This window comes from Falco biarmicus, chromosome 19 (genome assembly GCF_023638135.1).
Source record: "Falco biarmicus isolate bFalBia1 chromosome 19, bFalBia1.pri, whole genome shotgun sequence".
Lineage (NCBI taxonomy): Eukaryota > Metazoa > Chordata > Aves > Falconiformes > Falconidae > Falco > Falco biarmicus.
Genome location: NC_079306.1, coordinates 3,322,524 through 3,335,526, shown reverse-complemented (window position 1 = coordinate 3,335,526; position 13,003 = coordinate 3,322,524). Strand labels below are relative to the sequence as shown.

The window sequence follows — 13,003 nt, the reverse complement described above, 5'->3', positions numbered from 1 at the left end:
CTCAAAGTCTTACCAGGCATCTAAGTCTTGTCTCTTCAATTTATGCCTCTCGAAGCTCTTCCCAACATCTTTCTGGCACCGAATGTACCTAAGGAAAGACGAGAGTCACCGAGCTCAGACAGCGACCGTCACACAGACTGGAAATGCTCCGCAGCAGCTCCACCCGGTGCTGCAGGACCCTTGCGCCGCGCTGGCTTTTAGCAAGCAAAGGAGCACCCAAAGGTCTGCCCGTGGAATCCCCTGGGAAATCCCTGGGGTCACCTCCCCCCCAGCACTCAGCGCCGCTCCGTGCCCCACAAGCGTTTCAAAGCCACCAGCCCTGACACAGGCCGTGCAGGTGCAGTTTGTCTGCAGAGGAACGCCGCGGTTTGTCCCTCTGCAGCTAACCCGGGCAGTGACAGCGCTCCCACCGCTCCCGGCGCATCGGTAAAAGGTGCTGCTCGGCTTCCTACACCAATACAGATGCAACTCCCTCTGTTACTCGGAAGCAGCAACATTTCAAAGCCGAGCAGCAACTACAAGCACATCTGGAGAACCAGCTGCCAAATCCGTTACTTCACCCCCTCCCCCCTCGCCAAGAGCATTCCTGAGGCCTGGCTTTTCCCTTGGCCCGCTCCCTCGCTCGGCTCCGAGGGATGCGCAGCCTGCTCCCACCACTGGCATCTTCTTCCACCCCCCAAGTACACCCAGCTCAAACCCAAGGGCAAACCGCATCTCGCTCTCCCCCTCTCACCTGTTTCCCTTTTTAAATTCTGCCTCCAGATAGCGGATGCTGTCCCGAGCACCTGCGTTCTCTTTTTTCAGGAAGTCCAAGCCATCGATCACTAACAGAGAAAGAAAGAAAAAAAAAAAGGAGCAAACCCATCTGGCTAACAGCTATACTTTTGCAAACGAATCCAGATGGGTCAAGAATTCCTCCTCCCACCGAACCGTCTCCGAGGCACGGCTGCCGCAGGAGGCAGACGAAGCGGAGGGTGAGCTCTTTTTCCAGCTGTTCTTCAACACGCTATCGTTAGATTCCGAGCATGGGCCACACATAAAAAAGGCTCCAAAAATGAGACGTGGAAACGGTGTTTCAGCTGCTCCAGCCGAAGCAAAGGACAAAAGCAGCGGGAGAGAGAGCCACCCCCTTGCCCGCAGGGCTCGTTTCCTAGCGGGGAGGGAATGAGGGGAAGGCAGGCTCAGCTGCGTGACGCCGAGTCCTCATACCTGTGCGAGGGATGATGATGATGAACCTCCCGCTGGTGGCCAGCTGCTTGACAACAGCCAGGTGCTGGCAGAGGGCCTGGGTGTCCGGGACGAGATAAGGAGACATGGCTGACTGCGCTTTGGGCTGCTGCAGACTTCCCTCTAGCTGCGAAACCTCCAGCTGCAAAAACAAACAAACAAAAAAAAAAAACCACACACACAGAGGGAGAGACGCTCGCTTCACATTTACGTTGAAACAAACAATCGAACGCGGTGAGGCTCGCCCTGCAAAGCTCCATCAGGCCCTTCCAACCTCTCAGCACACGCAGCAGAGGGCTGGATGCAGCCAGTGGGTCGGGGGGAAGCGACCGTCCCGCTCCACGCTGCGCCTCGGGGCACTTCAGTGTAAGGAGGACGTCAAAGTATCAGAACGTGTCCAGAGGAGGGTGAGCAAATGGTGAAAGGTCTCAAGGGCAAGACTTAGGAGGAGTGGCTGAGGTCACCTGGCTTGTTCAAGCTTGGAGGAGAGCAAGGCTGAGGGGTGCCCCCATCACCCAGGGGTGCCCCCATCACCCAGGGGTGCCCCCATCACTGCCTACAACTTCCTCACGGGGGACAGCGGAGAAGGAGGTGCTGATCTGGTGACCAGTGACAGGACAAGGGGGAACGGAATGAAGCTGCCTCAGGGGAAGGTCAGATCGGACATTAGGAAAAGGTTCTTCGCCGAGAGGGTGGTGGGCCACTGGAACAGGCTGCGCAGGGAAGTGATCTCAGCGCCACAGCTGTCAGAGTTCAAGGAGCATCTGGACACCGGTCTTTGGCATATGGTTTGGTTTAGGCAGGCCTGGGAGGAGCAGGGAGTTGAACTCGATGATCCCTTGTGGGTCCCCTCCATTCTGCGACTCTTTGCAGAACAGATTTCGTGCCTCTGTGTGGGAGGGGAGCAGGGCTCCCCCCTTCCCTCCCCAGTTTCAGACATTTCAGCCACTACCCTGCCAGTTTTCAGGCTGGAACCAGCAGCTCCTACCTGCAGTCGAAGCTGAGCCATATCTCTCATTAGCCTGTTCCGACGAGCTTCCTCGGCAGCCTAGTTACAAAAACAAACTTCCAGATCAGTTAGCAGGAAAGACGCAAGCTGACACCAGCACGCGCTTCCACAAACAGGGGGAAAAGGGGACGCCTGAGCGGCTTTAAGGAGCAAAACTTTCACCTCCCACCCAAGATCTGTGCTTACAGTCACGCTCTAACAGGGATGCCCAGGAAATCGTGCCGAGTACGGAGAAAGAGCCCACCTCTGCCAACTCACCATGTGAAACTGGGCTTGAGCCTGGTGCAGCAAATTGTCCTGCTCGGACTGTGCTATGCTGATGAAGATCCCAAGCTCCGAGTTGAACTGCAGGATGCTGCCTTGCAAGTGGGTAATGAAGTGGCCAAAGCTCCGAATGCAGCAAATCCGAACGACAGACTACAAAGAAGCAGAGAGGCCATCACCAGTTAGGTCTCCCCACGGGGCTTGGAGCCTGAACCAGCTCCGACCCTGCAGCTCACGCATTTGGAAAAGGCAGAAACTGTTATTAAAAAAAAAATTAGTAATAATCCAAAGGCAGTATTTCTGATGGAAATGTGCTTCTGAAGACACAGACTGCAGGAAAGCCTACAGTTGGACAGAAAGCTTAGAAGTGCTTGCAGTCCCGGCTTCCCCAACTTAAGAAAACATCACCAGGCTCCTACCTTCCTCACTATAAACCTCTCCTCAAGCCCTCAGCGCTGGGAAAAGGAATCAAATAAACCAACAATCTACATCTGATTTTGGGGCAGGCACGAGCCTTGGCCGGGTTGCCGAGCAAAGGCAGCCAAAGGTGAGCTCCGGTGGGATGCGAGACCACCGCACTTCGCTCCAGCTGCCCCCACGACTTGAGATGACATTCAAGATGACCGAACGCGGGTCCCACATCACGCGTTAGAGCGGTGCCCTCAGGTCAAGGCAGAAGATAAGATGGTCATGTATTCCCCACTCCAGGGAGGAGAACTGCCCAGAAATGCTCGCCTTGGCCCTCTGTGCCTGGGAGAACAGAGAGGAGCGCTCTGCGAGGGCACAGAGTGCCCCACAAAGTGAGATTTCACCAATTTTCACGTTTACTAGAGATCCTGCGGCTCCAACCAAATTCCCTTCATCCAAGGCAGGGTGGAGACAACTCCTCTGCCCCGACAGGGAGGACTTCACGCAGCAAAGCCGTCAACATGCGGCTCCGCTTCCTTTCATCATGACTCCAACAGGGAAGGGAAGGCGAGGCAGTTTTCTGAACACTGATTTTTGGGTAGACAGGTGACTGCAGCCACCACCACCGCGAACCCATCTCGGATTCACAAGTTGGAATCAGTTTGGGGTCTTTTTTGGCGAGAACGAACCAGATCTTCATCTGCACAGCTGAGCCAGGCTGCACCTCCAGAAATGCAGGGAAATGCAGCTTGTGCCAAGATTCAGGCTTTACCCGGACTCACCTCCTCAACTGCTGAGAAAATGGGCCGGTCCTGCTCGAAGTTAAACCTCTTGTGTGCATTTTTCAAAGGGGGAAGATTTCGCAGGGCCACGTCTTCTGGGAGCAGCAAGTTGGCTTTCAGGTCTGGGAGCTCAGCACCACTCAGAATGTCCTTGACTTCATGACACAGGGCCAGCCCTGGAGAGGATGGAGGGGAAATAGAGCAATAAACGATGGCTTGAACCAACCGATGTGGGGACAAAGAGGAAAACTGCTTGAAGGCACAGTCTGTCACGATCAAGGGCAAAGGATTTAAGTCACACATGTACTGTGCTGAAGGATGAACAAGGCCACCCACAGTACTTGTCCCAGCCAACCCACTGAGGTGCACCAGTTCCTCCAAACTACAGTTTTTCGGATCAGCTTTCCCATTTCCCCCAGCAGAGAAGCATCCCTGTTTAAATCAAGCTTCTCATGACCCACAGGGATCTTTAGGCTTGAGGTACAGGGCGCATCGTCAGCATTTGGAGCTTCAACACCGGTTTCCACGACTGCCATGACAAAAATCACACCTTTACTTATGGCCTTGACAGTTAATTCCAACGGTGTTGGCCACCCAGGGAGTTCAGACACACAGGTGTGAGTGTTTCAGTGTATTGTCAACCATATATAATGCGTTAATAGGACTAAAATCTACGGGGCGGTATTTAACTGGAATGATGTTTAAACAAAAAAAACCAACACATGCACGATGTCACTTCCCATCGTGCTTACAAGCAAACTGCTACTGGCAAATCTCTCACCCCAGGATCTACCACACACCACGGAAATCACTGGTGACTAGGCTTGCCGAGCCATTACATTGTCACTCCCTTCTCCAGTACCTGATTCCTGCAGGTCTGCGGCAGAAGGCAGAAGGTTCAGGAGCACAGACAGCCTGTTCCACAGGCTCTGAGAACTCTGCAGGAACAAAACACAAAAGGCCACAGAAAACATCAAGACAGATGTATGCAAGAACCTGGCTGCCTGGGCTTTCCAGCCTCTTTCACAGACGTCCAAATGCTTTATGAAGAGTAAACTTGACTACGCTTCCTGGGTCCAGATTATCCTAATTCACCGGGTGGGGTATTTAACATCACCTTCTGTCCAGGACTGGGACAGCGGCTCCAATAAACCCCGAGCATCCCAGCCTGGGGGGACTGAACAGACGCAGCCTTGGACTGAACACCAAGCACAGTTCCCACCTGAGCACACATGATGATGAGGTCCGTGTTTGTCCTCAGCCAGTCCAGGAACACCTTGACCGTGAGCAGCAGCCCTTCATTGGTCACTATTTCTAGCTTCTCCTGAAGAGATCGCTCGTTCCTGCAGGATTTGTTACTTGAAATGCTTTCCTCAGAGTCAGACACATCATCTGGAAAGTGAAGGGAGAAGTAGGATGGCAGGCATTAAACCCTTTGAGAAGCCAAGCCCTACTGGTACGAGAACAGCGCTGGGTTGGCAAGAGTTGAGTTGAACTTCTCGGTGCCTCCACACGTCCTCACAAAACCAGTTCCCTGTCCCCTACGCTGCTGCTAAGAGCGTATCACTGTTGCATTTTCTTCTTCGTTGGGAGAAGACCGCTAAAATCTCCCTGTGAAAGTCTGACAGGCACCTCAACCCCTGCAGCAGCCTCCAAGGGGCTCAGGAACGGAGCAGGAGGAAGCAGCCCGCGCTGACCCAAGGACCGTATCATTTACCGCAGAGAACAGAGCCAGCCATCACCCTTCAGGTCAGCAGGCGCCAATCTTCAGGCTACGTGAAAGAAAATAGTAAGGCTATTTTACGAGCCAGGGCCTGGGTGATTTTAAATATTGAATATGCTTCGCGATCTTGTCATTCTACAGACCCGAGGATCTCAAAGCCACCGCTGATGAAACGCACGCCAGCTACACGAGTGACCCGAGGTCAAGGTGGAAGCAAGCTGGGAATCAATGAGGCATTTTGCTACAGTCCCTTGGTTTAATTGCGCCGCTTCTGCCTATTAGCACGGCAATTATCATTCAATAAAGCCCCAGAAACAAAAAAAGGGAGGAAGTAATTTATTCCGGAGCCATCCCTGATAGGGTGTGAAGACCATTAAATAGCTTGAGTTTTCAAACAACGCAGCTGAGGCAAGGAAAGCTCAAAGCTAAAAAGCACAGGGGTTAGTTCGCTCAGCCCGGCTCGTTCAACCCCTCATTTGTTACATCTGTAAAGGTATCGTGGCCGCAGCATTCAAACACCGTCCCGGAGCTGCAACATCTGGGTAAGCCATTGAAAGAAAAATGTGAAACAAGACCAGAAAAAAAAAAAAAAAAAAGAAATCATTTCTTTCTTCCTTTACCCCCGTCTCTTTCACGTGGCTGGGAAGCAATGCCGGGAGTCAGTAAACATTAACATGATCTAACACTCCCCCTTCCAAATCCTGAACCTTGCCAGTGCTGCAGGCCCAGTGAAGTTGGCAACACGATGCAAAAAAAAAAAAAAAAAAAAAAAAAAAAAGTTTCCTTGCTCCAGGGAAGCCAGGAGGAATGACAAACAAGACCCAACAGGCCCATGTGGTTGTATCTGAAATACAAACAACTCCCTGTAGTGCATCAGATCTCCCTTTCAAGCTGGTTGGTTGGTTTTTTTTGTTTTTTTTTTTTCCCCAGAACATTACTCGGTTGTGTAAGTTGCACGATAAGAAGAGTCATTGCAGCTCCACCTGCCGTGCATCTGCAGCCTGCTTCAGCCCCGAGCGCTCAGCGGGTCACAGAATGAGGCCCCCAACACCTCTTGCACAGACCTGGGTCACGCCTTACACAAAATTCCAGACTGGTCAGGGTGGGAAGGGACCTCTGGAGATCATCGAGCCCAACCCCCTGCTAAAGCAGGCTGCACAGGACCACGTCCAGGCAGATTCTGGACATCTCCAGAGAAGGAGACGCCGCAGCCTCTCTGGGCAGCCTGTGCCAGGGCTCTGCCACCCTCACGGGAAAGAAATTTCTCCTCATATTCAGATGGAACTTCCCGTGTGGCAGTTTGTGCCCGTTGCCCCTTGCCCTGGCGCTGGGCACCACTGAACGGAAAGCCTGGCCCCATCCTGCCGGCACTCGCCCTGAAGGTATTTGTAGACATCGGTAAGATCCCCTCTGCCTTCTCCTCCCCAGGCTGAACAGCCCCAGCTTCCCCAGCCTTGTCTCATCAGGGAGATGCATCAGCCCCTCATCATCTTCGTAGCCTCTGCTGGCCCCTCTCCACCGGTTCCCTGTCTCTCTGGAACTGGGGAGCCCAGCACTGGACACAGCGCTCCAGGTGCGGCCTCCCCAGGGCAGAGCAGAGGGGGAGGATCCCCTCCCTTGACCTGCTGGCCACGCTCCTCCTCATGCCCTCCCAGATCCCACTGGCCCCTTGGCCAGCAGACAACTGCTGGCTCACGGGCAACTTGCTGCCCACCAGCACTCCCTGGGCCTTCTCTGCCCCCCAGCAGGTCACCCCAAGCTGTGCTGGTGAGTGGGGCTGTTCCTCCCTGGGCGTGGGATCTTACGCTTGCTTTGGTTGAACTTCCTGAGGTTCCTCTCTGCCGGACTCTCCCGCCTGCCCAGGTCTTGCTGAACGGCAGCGCAGCCTCCAGCCGCTCCTCCCAGTCTCGTATCACCAGCAAACTGAGCACACTCGGTCCCTGCAGCCACGTCAGCGATGAGCAAGTTGAAGAGGACGGGACCCAGGACTGATCCCAGGGGAACACCGCAACCCGCAGGCCTCCAGCTCGACTCCGCGCCGCCGGTCACAGCCCTCTGAGCTCTGCCCTTCGGCCAGTTCCCAACCCACCTCACTGTTCGCTCCTCTAACCCACCCCCCCGGGCTAACCTAGGAGGAGGTTATGGGAGACAGTGTCAGAAGCCTTGCTGAGGTCAAGGTAGCCAACGTCCACTGCTCTCACCGACCCAGCCAGCCACTCCACCTAGCCTATCCGGTTGGCCAGGCAAGGCTTCCCCTTGGTGAAGCCACGCTGCCTACTCCTGGTAGCCTTCTTTTTCCTCCACATGCTTAGAGATGACCTCCAGGCTGAGCTGTTCCATCAGCTTTCCAGGGATGGAGGCGAGGCTGACCGGCCTCTGGTTCCCTGGGTCTTCCTTCTTGCCCTGTTTGAAGACTGGAGTGACACTGGCTTTCCTCCAGTCCTCAGGCACCTCTCCTGTTCTCCGTGACCTTTCAAAGAGGATGGAGAGTGGCTTAGCAGTAACATCTGCCAGCTCCCTCAGCACGCAGGGGCACATCCCATCAGGGCCGTTGTGGGTGTCAAGTTTGCCTGCACGATCTCTAACCCATCCTCCTCGACCAAGGGAAGATCTTCCTTTCTCCAGACTTCCCCTCGTGCCTCCGGAGCCCGGGATTCCTGAGGGCTGGCCTTAGCAGTAAAGACTGAAGCAAAGGCAGCGTGCAGGAACTCTGCCTTCTCTGTCACATTTGGCACCAGGGCACCCACTTCACCCAGCAGCGGGCCCACGTTTTCCCTAGTCTTCCTCTTGCTACCGATGTACTTGAAGAAGCCCTTCTTGTTGTCCTTGACATCCCGCAGCGAACGGACCTCAGCCTTCCCCATCGCATCCCTGCACACTCTGACGGCATTCCTAGATTCCTCCCATTCTGCCCCTTTTTCCACATTCTGTAAACTTCCTCCTTCCACCTGAGTTTTGCCAGAAGCTCCTTGGTCGTCTACGCAGCTCTCCTACCCCCTTTGCTTGACTTCTTACTCATAGGGATGCACCCAACTTGAGCTCGGAGAAGCGACGCTTGAATATTAACCAGCTCTCCTGGACCCCCTTACCTCCTGCAGTCCTAACCCACGGGATTCCTCTGAGAAGGTCCCTGAAGAGGCCAAAGTTAGACAAGCTCCTATAAAAGCTTTGCAGGTTGAGAATCTGACATCTCACAGAGACCTTCCCAGACTGCACCTGCACTGTCCACCGCCAGAAGTGCTATGAAGTGTCTGATTCCAGAGATTTCACATGGGAAAAGGAAGGCAATCCAAATTTTTAATACCTGCTGGAATTATCCTCTGTATTACCAGAGCTGCTCAGCACTTAGCCTGTTGAGCAGAACAACAGGTAACCCTGGCTGCTGCAGGTGTTTCCCCTTGGTGCACACATTCCTGGATGTCAGGCAGTACGAGCAGAGCTCCTCCTTCAAGAAACACCCAAGACTTGCCCAGGACTTGGGCAACCTGCTCCTCCAAACCTGCCCAAAGGAGAACTTGCACCACGAGACGGAGTGGATTTTACAAGCAGACTGCTACAGCTTGCAGTTTTCTACACAGAACTGCAACACCAAACACTTTGAACGAAGCTGCTGATCCTTACCTTGCTCTGCCAAGCTGGGCTTCTCCAGATCTCCATTGACACACGGTTTGCTTTCTATTCCATCCTTCAAGACGGGTGGTTCGCTGTTCGGTTTCAGAAGGATGTTGCTGAAAGTGGGAGCCAAGCGAAAGCAGCGTTTGGTCTGAAACAGCTGGGTGGACATGGCCTGGAGATTACTGGCTATGCTGGCATCGTTAGTGCTCAGGGAAGCTGGCCCATTGACTGCTGAATCTGGAGCCTCAATTTTAGAGATGCTTGGGCTCCTGGAGTCCCCCAGCCCGCTGCCATCCACACAGTTTTTTAAGGCCTCTTTAGGCCCACTTTTGCCTCGGCCACTTCCCTCCTCCCCCGGCTCATCCTCCATGTCCTCCAAGTCGGACCGAGATTCTTGGCTGTTCATGTCAGAGTCCGTCTCCACATCAAAAGCAGCTTCTGCTTCCTCATCGCTCTTCTCTGAGCCACTTTCTGAGCCATCACTGCCCTTTATGGAGCCCTGGCTGGAGTCAGAGTCAAAGCCCTCACTCAGGTCGCTCTCATCCATCTTCTGGGGGTGACGGCGGCGACGCAAACAGGAGAGGCGGGAGTATTTCTTGCTTTTCTTGCACTCATTCTTCCGTTGCTCCTCGCTGGGCTGATGATTGGCCAAGTCAGCTTCAGCTTCCTTCTCGATCGAGTTCAATGGCTCCCGTAGTTCCTGGTCATCTGCAAGCATTTAAAATGAGACCACAAGTTAAGAAAGTCCCGGTGTGTCACACAGGCTGCCTGCCAGCCCTGAACCTGAGCAACCAGCCGTGCAAACTTCAGCCATCACTTCTATTAGTGACTTTAACCAGAGAAGAAGTAATGGCAACCCTAGGAGAATGACTCACTTTCTAAAAGGTGCCCAGAAAGACGTGGGAAGCCTGGATTCCTACTGCCCAAGCTGTGCTGCTCCGTTATCAGGCAGTGCCGAGCGCTGCCTGACCAGCACAAAATCCACGACTGAATTTTCCATCTTTTCCCCAGCTTTCTACAGGCTGAAAGCCAAGCGACCCACCAGGCAGGGCAAGGGCATGTGCCAGTCAGCTCAATAAAACCAGCCACTCCACCCTGTAACCAGACTGAGTTGACCTGATCCTCTCCTCGACTAACAGCCTCTCCAGCAGCCCTGTGTCACCTTGACAGCTTCAAAACCCATGCAAGGGAGGAGTCATTCATTGTTGCTTTTCAGCAGGAAAACTCCAGTCTGGCTTTCTGTGAAATATTACAAATTGACTGTTTGCAAGGGAAAGATTCAGCAGTTTTATTCTCCGCTCCACAGGATCCCCTGGAAACTAAAGCCCTGGTTTTGTCCGAGCGGAGGTGAGGTGTGCTGAGCAGGGCCTGCCTCCCTGAGACACTGTTCTGCCAAGATGTTTCACCTGAGATCCTCTCCTCAGCGGAGGAGAAGCGAATCCAGTAAATAACAGCAAATAGAGAGACAGAAAATAAGGAGCACAGTTTGGAGTAAACACATGATGAATGAGATGCCAAGAGATACAGAGAGATAACTCCTTACAACAAGGAAAGCAACATTTTTCATCCTGTGATGATTCTGATACTCACAGACAGTGTCTAAGTGGAGGCTGTCTCAGCAGATTATCCACTTTGGGGATTTCAGCCCAGCAGTCAAAGATCAGGAAGTCTCTAACGCCACTCAGGCACTACACTACAAAACCCATGCCGGGGAGATTTAGGAAAGAAAAGTAACAGCCAGCCCTACAGGCAGGCAGCTGGGGAGAGCCAGCTTATACTGTCTCCGTTTTCTTACCTGTGCCATCACTCTGAAAGGCTGGAACTGGGTTTTCCCCTTCTTCTAGCTCTGCCTGCAGGCGAATATTGACGTGATTTATCAGGTGAGAGAAGAGGGCCAGGGTGAAAGCAATGGCTGCACTGTACTGCTTTGAACCTGCAACAAGACAGCACAGTGAGGCGGAGGAGCGTGACCACCAGTCCAAAAGATGAATGCCAATTAAGACACCACCTTCAACCGAACGGGACTGCTGAATGTCAATCACTACTTTTCTGAAAGGCTGAATTAAGCACTGATTACCTGCCCTCTTGAGGCTGTGAACGCTCATAAGGCAGATGATCACCATGCGAAAGATCAGGAGATCCGGAAGGAAGGAGTAGCCGCTCTCATACTCTTCTTCATCTTCACTAGTTGAGCTCAGATTAGGAGGAGAGGGCAGGTAGAACAAGCACAGGTTGAAATCCTCCAGCACAGACTGGCAGAGAGATGTCAGCTCAGAATCCAGAGAGCTTAACAAGAGGAAAAAAACCAAACAAGAATTATTCTTCAAGGCTTGAGCTCCTGGCAATGTCTGCATGGAAACGGAGGCAAAACTGGCAGTGAGGCACTAGGCAGGATGAAGCACCAGGGAATATACTGCAGGCAACAACGGCTATGGGAAACAAGCGAGATTGATCAGATTATGTTTTCCTCCCCAAAGCTGCTCAACAAACAATAACCAGAGCACATCCCTGCAAAGAGATGGGTCACCAGCAAACAGATGACTTTTTCCCTGGAACTAAAGCAGTAGCCATTAGGACACAGAGGGCACTTCAATGCTAAAGGCAGCGAAAGGTTCAGATCCACTGCTCAGTTCAAGGATTTATATTGCAGCGCACAAACTGGGGACTCAACTTTTCCTCCTCCCACGTCTCTCATTTGCAGCCCTGTAAGAATATTCCAAAATCCTCTGTAGCTATCAGCTACTCCAAAGGAAGCACCCATGCTATTCGGTATGGGAGTCTCCTAGTTACAAAGTAAACCCATGTGCAAATCATCTAGCAAATACTTTTCAGAGGTTAACACGCTGAGGAAACTGAAGTAGTTTCCAATTTTCTTATGCGCTAAATGTGTGTTAAGCAGATATTAAATGAGCCTTGAAAGTTCCACTCTGGTATAAGTCAATATTTGAAAGCTATTCCCATACTGGGCTGCATTAGCAAGGGCACAGCCAGCAGGTTGAGGAAAATTATTATCCCTATTTGGCACTCAGGAAACGGCATCTGGAGTACTGCGTTCAGTACCTGGGGTCCCCAGCACAAAAAAAACCCCGACCAAACAAAAAAAAACCCCACCAATAAACTGGACTTAGTCCAGCAGAGGACTGTCAAGGAGAATAGAGAACATGATTTATGAGACAAGGCAAAGAGAATCGAGTTTGCTCAGCCTGAAAGACAGAAGGCTCAGGGGGTATCATCTTCTCTTTCCATAGAATCGTTTAGGTAGGAAGAGACCTTTAAGATCAAGTCCAACCGTTAACACCGCACTGCCAAGCCCACCACTAAACCGTGCCCTTAGGTGCCGTATCTACAGCTCTTAAATACCACCAGGGATGGTGACTCAACCACTTCCCTGGGCAGCCCATTCCAACGCCTGACAGCCCTTTTGGTGAAGAAGTTTTTCCTAATATCCAATTTAAACCTCCCCTGGGTGCAACCTGAGGCCACTTCCTCTTGTCCTACCACTTGTTACCTGGGAGAAGATGCCAAATAGGTGGTTATAGAGGACTGAGTAAGACGCTTCTCAATGGTGCACAACAAAAGGAAGGGAAGCGATGGGTACAAACAGCAGAAAAGGAAATAGAAACTAGATGCAAGGGGAAAAAAAAAAATTCCACAGTAAAGGTGGTCAAACACTGGGAGACCAGAGAGGTGTGGAATCCCTGTCCTGAGATCCATTCAAAACTCAGCTGGATAAGACTCTGAGCAACCTCGTCCAACTCCACATTTGTATCTACCCTCACAGCGGACCCTGCTCTGGGGGAGGACTGGACCCCTGGAAGGTTCCTTCCAACTTAAAACTACCCCACAGTGAGTTTAACTGTATCCTGTGTATAAAGCCCTTTAAAACACCTGCTCTACTTCAAGCAGTAGATTAATTTACAATCAGCTGAAAACGAGACAGAGGGAATCCAAGGGGGGGGGGGGGTGGGGGGGGGT

At 52.4% G+C, this 13,003-nt stretch overlaps 1 protein-coding gene across 2 annotated transcripts in view; it reads right to left on the bottom strand.

Moving 5' to 3' along the window:
- Positions 1-13,003, bottom strand: part of SMG5 (SMG5 nonsense mediated mRNA decay factor) — a 30,627-nt gene that overhangs the window by 1,616 nt on the left and 16,008 nt on the right. Inside the window, exons 10-20 of one of the 2 annotated variants that reach the window (XM_056322259.1) lie at positions 11,106-11,314; positions 10,824-10,961; positions 9,035-9,736; positions 4,913-5,082; positions 4,553-4,628; positions 3,691-3,866; positions 2,495-2,653; positions 2,216-2,275; positions 1,210-1,369; positions 734-824; positions 14-88 (exon numbers count right to left, since the gene is read on the bottom strand). In XM_056322259.1, coding sequence (XP_056178234.1) covers positions 14-88; positions 734-824; positions 1,210-1,369; positions 2,216-2,275; positions 2,495-2,653; positions 3,691-3,866; positions 4,553-4,628; positions 4,913-5,082; positions 9,035-9,736; positions 10,824-10,961; positions 11,106-11,314 — 2,016 coding nt within the window. Of the gene's footprint in view, positions 1-13; positions 89-733; positions 825-1,209; positions 1,370-2,215; positions 2,293-2,494; positions 2,654-3,690; positions 3,867-4,552; positions 4,629-4,912; positions 5,083-9,034; positions 9,737-10,823; positions 10,962-11,105; positions 11,315-13,003 lie in introns of those variants that run through there. The other variant, XM_056322260.1, reaches the window with a different exon arrangement.